An 8934-nucleotide genomic window follows, 5' to 3' on the forward strand; every position below is an offset into this window, starting at 1 on the left:
CAGATCTTTCCATTAAATGTACACGAACACCTTCTAGAAAACCCAGGTCCTGAAGGTGCTGAACATGGAGGAAGGAAACACAAGGAGCGGCTCTTCGACCCAGACTAGCGCAGCCACCCTTTAGCGATCGCTCGAGTCAAAATCGCCATTACGTCCTGTCCACCACGTGATCCCCTCTAAAGTTTCGGTATTGCAAGGATATGTTTCTCGCATTGCTCTCCATGTGATTTTGCCTTTCGAAAGTAGTTTATTGTGAAAATGTGAGCACCATCGTAGAAACGACGTACGGTACTGTGTTCCTGTCCCTGCTGCGGCTCTCGTTGAACTGAAAGCAGCTCTGTCACGGGAACACTTTTTGTTCCAAGTACACGGTCAGTCGTTTTAGTCGCCTGTGTGTTCGAGTCATCTTGAATTGTTCATGTGGGACCTGACACTGTGCCGCAGATTCATTTCCTATCCTCTGTTGTTGTACAAACCTAATTAATAGTGTTCTGAGTAAGGCATTCTTTACCACTTAATCAAGGAACGTACATATGTTGGAAGTCACTGTTGCCGCAAGTAATGTTTTCAGTCCTGAGTACTCCCTTTGCATTCCGCACACTGTGACTGGTCTTCTAGTAGAAGAGTAAACATTTGAACATGCAGAAATAAAGTGCAAGCACGCGTTCAACGTAATACTGCCATCTGAACTGCTACACAACTACAGCTCGCGTCGTCTGCTCCGGTGGCGCCGTGCTGTCTGGAAGGTCACGTGAGCGGTCACGTGGTAGACAGGAGCATCTCAGAATGCAATGCAAAGCCAGCTACGCTCGTCCCGATGAAAACTATCGGAGGGGCTGCTCCTTGTGTTTCCTTCCTCCATGGTACTGAAGGAACTCAAACGCAAAAAAGGAACAAAACGCACAAACACACAGTAACAAAAAGCAAAAATCAGCACTGAGCACGGGCCTGAAAGGCACACTCACACTTACGCCTTTAAAAAAAGGCTGTTAGCGAGTTATGTTTAAAATGTTAGAAAAAAGGCTACAATTCAATAGAGCCGATAAAAGGGCAGGCAACCCAAAATGTCGCATTTAGGCGTTTATAGCCAAATGCCTAAGAATCTGGGCCCAAGTTATGACATATTTCGATTGAAAATGGATTAATAGTGCGTATTTATGCAGAATTGCAGAATGCCAGGTTCGAGGCAGTGGTTTCTTATCCAGAACATGGAAAAATGTTGCAATATATTCAGCTTTTTATGGCAATTTCAAAGACTTTTAGTGCATCTTTTGGGAGTTTTTAGTGATATTTATTTATGCTCTGCTCACAATGAAGGCGACCTCGGCCTTCAAAGCAGATCCATGTCACTACATGTTTGTACTGTTCCATTTTCCCCTCAGGCTTTATCAGTATAACGGCGTGTAAATGCCTATTGTGTAATTGCATGGGAAATGTACATTGAAAATAAATTTTGCATGTGTCCCTTCTGAAGGAAAGTTCTGAAGGAATATATATTACTACCAATGTTTGATTAGTGCCAAGGTATTACAAATGTACTACCATTATTATACAGTATTCCATACTACAGTATTGCATACTATGGCATATTATAATCAGGGATCAGAACCAGAACTAAACCCGAACCAAAGACTGCTAGAAACCCCCATTTGTTTGTTGAACTGTAACTGAACCAAATCACTTTTTTTTTCTCGTTTTGAACCAAACCGGAACCGCACAACAACAGATTGAAGCAGTCACCGGTTCGCTAAACGGTTCAGACGTAATGTGCATTGTGAGAGATCAGAAGTGCAATTTACACAGCGGATTGAGCCCCGTTGGCAAACAAACTCGAAACCGAAACTGAACAAAACAAAACTGCAACCCAAATGCGCGAGGTATATGGTGTTTCGTCCTCACAGCTATTGCGTTCGTTCAGTTGTGTTTGCTTTGAGGTCCGGCGGTGCTCGATTTCACCAGCTGAAGGAACACTGATTATTTATCGGGTACTTCAGACACCAAATGTAAATTGAAATGACATTCTAAACACAACTATGTTCGGGATTGTGCTATTGCAAGTCAAATCTCTTAGACCCAAATGAGAAAAAGTAGTGCCTGACTGCACGTTCGGGAAGGCGCAGTTTGGTCCAATGGGCCTGAGCCAGCACTGAGCGTGCACGTTATGTAATGTTAGATGGCACAATTCAATATATGAATATATGCGGTCAGAAAGGACAAGAAGTGCCATTGGTCGTGTTTTATTGTGGCAGTTGTAGTCATTACTGCTGTAGGCTTCCTTGCGCGCAAGTCCAGCAGCCTCAAGTTTTCCTTTTGGGCTGTGAAAATAACGGCCAGTCCCTGAGCAGGATGTGAAAGGATGTATACAAAACATAGCTATGTATGCTACCATTACATTGCACCTGAAATGCGAATTGGTAACATGCAGTGTTGCTGGGAGCTTTTTTGGGAACAAAATTTACTTTCCTGATCAGGTTCGAACCGATATTTTGCACTGCCGCAGAACTGAACCCGAGCCGAACTGAAAAACATAATGGTTTCGATCCCAGATTATAATTTGAAGTTTCAAAAGTGTGATTTAATTAGTATAATACCCATTTTCGTTCAGTAGTACATGGTATTGTAATAGGGCCCACGACAGTCACATAGCGCCCACCCGTTACAAGATAACATGCTCCTACTTTGCGTCACACAATCTTCACCACATTATGAAAACAAAATCTAGAGTCGCTTTACAATTTCAAAAAGATATTACAAACCAGGATAAAAAATGTTGTTCTTGCCAGTTGCACTCACTGCTGTAACATGTGAAATGCAGGCTTTCCTTTGCTGCAAATTTGCATTTCAAATCTGTACATATGTAATCACTGTACATATGTACTATCTGTATGTCACGTAAGTAAATGTAATTTTATGATAATTCTTGACTTTACGTCGCGAGACAAGCATATATCTAAGCTTTCCCAAACCTACCACATATTGCAAATATTCTGTGCATGTGTGTATAATACACACATGCACAAAATATTTGCAATACATCTCAATACGCAAAGTTCCAATATGTTCTTACACAAGGTGCAAGAACACACTGGAACCCTAAAAAGACAGTCGGGACTCAAACATTGGCTGCAACGAATGTGTAGCTGCCTTATGTGAAGCTTCGTACAGAAAACTACGCAGATTTTAAATAACTAACATGACAGCAACAGCGACTTTTGTATCCTGAAAGAAGCTGTCATTTTGTAAGGGAAACCGTTGGTAATTATAGTATAATCAGGCTTACCTATGGGCCCTGATGGCGTACTTGGTCCACACATCAAGAGGCAGAAATAAGCAGTATTCCACGAGGATGTCCAAGAGGAAATTTTGTATACTGTGGACAGTGAACATCGAGCGGTTTTCGAAAGGACATCACAGCCAAACCCAAACGAGCTAGCCGCGAACACTGAACGCTGGCGGCTGGATTGGATTGGATATCGCGGCTGTGATAGTGATAGTGATAGTGGCACCTAATCCTAATCCATTTTGATACAGGGCAGACGTCCCAGACTTGCAGGATGGAGTCACAGGTGTAAAAATAAAAAGAAAAGAAAGTAGTTCTCGATGAGTTTAATTCGTTTCTGTTTGTTACTTAGGTCACTTCTGTGGTTGTCTCTGGTGTCTCGTGGGTCCCGTGAGTCTGTGTTTGATTTTCTCCCAGTGCACTAGGCGGCTCTGTATCTGCTTGAAGGGCTCGTTTGATGGTGGGTCTTCCACTTCGCTTTCAGTTTCTGTTTCAGCTTGTTTGAACAAGCACTGCATGGTCTCATCCATTTTTTTTTTTTTTAATCTTGGGAGCATACTCTTGGATTTTTTCGCACTCGGTTAAAATGTGTCTTATGGTTTCCGCCGCTTTTCCGCATAACTGGCACGTAGGATCAACGTTTTCAAATAATTCACTCCTTCGCTGGTTCTTTAGAAGGCATCCGGTGCGTGCTTGAAAGAGAAGTGCGCTTGCCCTATCTTCCTTGTATTCCTTGCAGGTCTCTGGCTTCTGCTTGTGTTTGCTGTAATACTTGAGGCTCTGTTTTTAGTTACTTTCTTCCGCCAGTCGTCCATTTCGATCGCATTTGTCTCTTCAGTGGTGATTCTTGTCCACTGTGCCTGTTGCGTGCTGTCTGTCGCCTCGTATTTCTACTAAATTTTCTGTCATATTGGTTGATCTTATTTATCCATCCAGATTTCAGTCCGCAGTACATCATATGGTGGAATACTCTCTTTGCCAGTGATGTTTCTGGAAGATGAATCAGTCGGCCCAGGTAGTGAGTCTTGGATTTTGCATCTCGTGCCGCGAAAGTAGACCATGCCATTTCCCCTCGTATTGCTGCGTTTGCCGTGGCAAAGTTTCCTCCAAGAATCCATCTACCGAGCTCCCGTTGGTTTTGATCTAAGGATTTAATTGTAGGTGCCGAGAATATGGCGTCATTTGCGAAAGTGAGGGCTGGGACTGCAGTTGACTTCCAGAGTAACCTCCCCACGGAGGACCTCCCCACGGTGTATTGATTATATGAGTGTCTTGCTAGGTTCCAGATATGACCTTTGAGGCGATTTGATTTTTTTATGACATATAGTTCGTGTTTCTTAAGATAATTTTCTTCGCACGTGATGGTTATTCCTAGGTACCTATATTCTTTTGTGCGTGCTATTTGTGATGGTCCTGAAGTTTGAATGATTGTTCACGCTGTTCCTCTTTTCCGAAAGACATCCATAGTGTTTTTGAGTAATTGAATTTAAATCCATCTTTGTCGGCCTCTTCAGAGCAGATGTTTAGCATGTGTTGTAGGGCTTCTTCTGTTGGCGCTAAAATCACGATGTCATCTGCGAACGCCAACGCGGATATTTTTGTTTCCGTCAGTTTTCCTTTCACTGATAATGTTTTCAGAGTAATACCTTCAGACTCTTCTTGCAGGCGCATAAGCAGGTCGTTTATGTAAATGTTAAACAACGTAGGAGACAGGGGGCAGACTTGTCGTAGTCCAACCTTGATTTCAACCCCCTGTGACTTGTGCAGTCCCAGATGATACACCGTTTCGCAACCTTCGTATAATGCCTGCAGTATTGTTACCTCTTCTTCAATGAACCCTATTTTTCTTAGCTTTTCGAACATAATTCCGTGGTCTAGTCCATCATATGCCTTCTCCAAATCCAGGAAGGCGGCAAATAAGCTTTCATTTCTTTTTCTTGTTAGTTCAATGAGTTGGGTGAGCACAAAAAGGTTATCGCTCACACGTCGGTTTCTTCGAAATCCATTCTGGCTCTCATTGTATATTTTGTGGTGTTCACAGTAGTTCTGCAGTCTTGTATTCAAGATTGAGGCGAAGAGCTTGTACAGATTGCTGTGTACTGCAATTGGCCCATTGGAATCAATTTCGGAACGTGGTTTGTCAGGTTTGCATATGAGTCTAGTTCTTGACACTCTCAAATCCTTGGGAACTTTGTTTGAGACGATGACTTCATTGTAGCATTCCCTCAGTGTCTCCGGCGCATTGTCATCTAGAGCTTTCAAGAGCTCGTTTGGGATATTGTCGGTTCCTGACGCTTTCTTTCTCGGGGCTTTCTTTATGTGTAGCTTGAGTTCCCCAGTGGTAATTTGTCGTTTAGTTGAAGGGCGTACGTCACGTCGCGCTTCGATGTAATCGTGTCCCTGATCGCCTGTGTTTCCTCGCCGGGTGTCCTCTTGTTCCTGCCATTCAAGGTGTCCTGTTGTTGACGGAAGTAGACGGCGAGTAGTTCTTCAAATCCGTGGCCTTTTGTTCCTCCCGGAATGTTGACTGGTCCGTGTTCTCTTACTGTATCTTCGTCTTGCATCGAGTTGATGTATCGCCAGAAATATTCTCCAGCTCTCCGCCCCGCCTTTTTTACGGCATCTTCGATAGTTTGATTATATGATTTGATTTTTCTGGCAACGAGCGCGTTGACTGTCTTCTTTTGTTCCACGTATTTTGTCCAGGTCTCTTGGGGGTCTCCGCGCGTTTCTCCGCTTCGACCTGATTTCCTGTGCTCTCAGTTTAACAGTTTACGTTTTTGTATTTCCATTTTAATCTCCTCGTCGAACCATGGTGTTTTGTATTCCTCGGCAGACGCCTTATGAATCCTATGACGGTTTCCGCGGTTGCCTTAAAGTAGCACAGAAGTCATTTTTAACATCGTTTTCTTCCTATAAAACTGTTAAGTAGGCCAGTAAGATGCAACATGCGAAGTAATTTACACCACGGAGTCATAATTATCGCAGAAATTGAATTTAAAATACGCCGCGAAAAGCGACCCTGCGCAACGGTGGTGAAGAGCAGTACCAGCCTGTGATCTGCCTGGAACCTCGCGCTGACGCTATAAGGAGAACGCTCGCTGATTGGCCTAGAGAAATGTTGTCTGCTACTCCGCTGTCGTCTGCTACTCGGCTGTTCGGGGTTCTGATAAAGCCTTTCTCCTTGCTCGGTAATGCTTCGGCCGCTCCTCCTATCCCCAATTCTCCGGGAAAACTGGCAAAACAGGTTTACGGCGGCAAAGGGACAAGGCGATGACCCCCACTGACCGGCAAACCAGAACGAGTCTCCTTATGCCGTCATCGGTGACGTGCCATCATACCTCCTCATCCTCGTTATAGCTGGAGTGGCGAGTTAAGGGTGAAGGCGCGGAGCTATGTTTATGTGAGTTTTTTCTTGGGAAACAAATTGCACACATCAAAACCTTTCGCGCTATTCGGTATAATGACACACACACACTTTCATCAGATGTCTTAATCTGAAATTTTTTTGGATGGCCCTCTGTACTCCTTTAATGTTCCTTGTTAATTCATGCGGCCGGTAGGTGGCGGCACGTATAGAGGTGTGCGCCGTGGGAATTTTTTCCGGCGGCGGCGTCAGCCGATGCTGTCTTATCGGCGTCAATATGTGTCCTCTTCTCCAACGCACAGAGGGACGCACAGACACCTCAGAGCGGGGGTATTCCATCATAGACACCGGGGGGGGGGGGGGGCATCATAGACACCGAGACGGTAGCAGTACTTATTGTAGCTTTCGCCAAACAAGTACATCAGCACTGGATAGTATTATGAAAGAAAAACGAACACACAAAGGAACAGTAGGAGAAGTAAAGCACTTCAATTTGGTCGTAGCCCAAGAACTTCGACTGGGCACGTTAAGGGCCGGTTTCTTTGGAGAAAACAACATAGCTAGACAATCAGAACGACGAGCCATCCCTTTAATGGTAACTACAAGTAACAGTTATAGCGAGAGCCGAACGTTCATAGGACGAGGACGCGTCAACCCAAGTGAAAAACGTGCTTGGCCCAAGGTCGGCTGAGAGGAATTGACCAACTAAGCCAACCTTGGCCCAAGCTAAGACAACATGGTTGGGCCGAGCTTGGGGATTCACAATGGCCTGAGACTGGTCACCAACATAGGGCCAACCTTTCTGGCCAACGCTGACCCATATATGGCCCTATCACAGCCCAGTGAGAAATTTTGCATGACAACGCTACCTCCCTGTGGGAAAAGCAATATTGGCGAAACACCCCAAGCAGCACGCCAATATTGGTCCAATATTGGACCCATATGGGCTGCCAAGATTGCCAATATTGGCCCAATATGGGCTGCCAATATTGGACCAATATGGGGAGTGCAACCAGGCTCCATATTGGACCAATATGGGTTGCCCATATTGGCAAGCCCATTTTGCGCCAATATTGCCAATATTTCTGTGATAACACCTTCGGGGAGCCCGTGTAATAATAAAGCATTATGCTGTATAATATTCACTACTTTTGTATGATTTTTGCTTTTTTATTTCTGCGGATCTAATTGATCCACATTCACATCGCTGCAAAAAAAAAAGAACGAAAAAAAAGGAAAGAAACACGGCGTTGCCCAAACCCGCCCGCGCTGAAGCAGTCCCACAGAACTGCCAATACCTAAGATCCCTCAGAAGCCTTCATTGGGATCGCAATATTCTGGGGACTAACAATTTCCACACCCGCTCCGAGAATACAAAGCAGCGAAATACTTTTGTGGCGGTGACGGACACACGCCACAGCAATTTACACTGCTTGCAGCAACTTGAAATCATTTAACTTTACAGAGTAGCCATCCCTTCTTATCAAACATTGTGCTTTTTACTTGACCTGCCGCAATTTCGTTACCATTACAGCACCCAGCGACATTTTAGCCCTATGAAACGTCCGTTCGGGCTGTCGCGCATGCGCATTAGTTGTAGGACGCGTGATTACGCTCAAACAACTCGCTTGCTCACAGTCGGCTCGACCGATTGGCATTGGCATCGCGAAGGAAGATGGCGGCGACTTTCAAGACGTGAAATGTTGAGGTGTCGAACTCTAGCGAACTTCACGTTGGGAATGCCAAGTACGTTGACTGTTTCGAACAATGTGTATCATCTGCGGGAAGTTGTTTAATGTAACGATGTAGTGAATAGGGTATTTCACACGCTTCAACGTTCAATCTTGCCGTGCTGCTTGGGCATTTGTGCAACAGGGCTACGTACCCTGTTCAGTCAATGGTGTACGCGTGCAATATGGGGCCCATATTCCCAAGATTTTCCCAATATTGGCTCAAAGTGGGCAATATGGGGCCCATATTGCCAGGATTTTCCCCATATTGGCTGAAACTGGGCAATATGGGGCCCATATTGCCCATTTTCAGCCAATATAGGGAAAATCTTGGCGAAACGGGTCCCATATTGGACCCGTATCGCCAATGACCAGCCAATATGGGTCCAATATTGTGTGCTGCTTGGGACTGGGCCGACGTCTGCTTCCAACCTAAAAGTTGTCGGGCCAAGCTTGCAAAAAAAAGCTTGGGCCAAGGTTGGGGATTAACAATGGCCTCACTCGGGCCAACTTAGCCGGCACAAGCTTGTGCCAATGTAGAGGGCCGACCTGACAGA

The 8934-nt window shown here is 44.9% G+C and overlaps 1 protein-coding gene across 2 annotated transcripts in view; it reads right to left on the reverse strand.

The window, feature by feature from the left end:
- Positions 1 to 3484, reverse strand: part of LOC135396524 (uncharacterized) — a 47650-nt gene extending 44166 nt beyond the window's left edge. For both annotated transcript variants that reach the window (XM_064627551.1, XM_064627552.1), the window contains exon 1: positions 3281 to 3484. In XM_064627551.1, coding sequence (XP_064483621.1) covers positions 3281 to 3387 — 107 coding nt within the window. In that variant the 5' untranslated portion in view covers positions 3388 to 3484. The remainder of the gene's footprint in view (positions 1 to 3280) is intronic.
- Positions 3485 to 8934: the final 5450 nt, after the last annotated feature.

Source organism: Ornithodoros turicata, chromosome 6 (genome assembly GCF_037126465.1).
Source record: "Ornithodoros turicata isolate Travis chromosome 6, ASM3712646v1, whole genome shotgun sequence".
NCBI lineage: Eukaryota > Metazoa > Arthropoda > Arachnida > Ixodida > Argasidae > Ornithodoros > Ornithodoros turicata.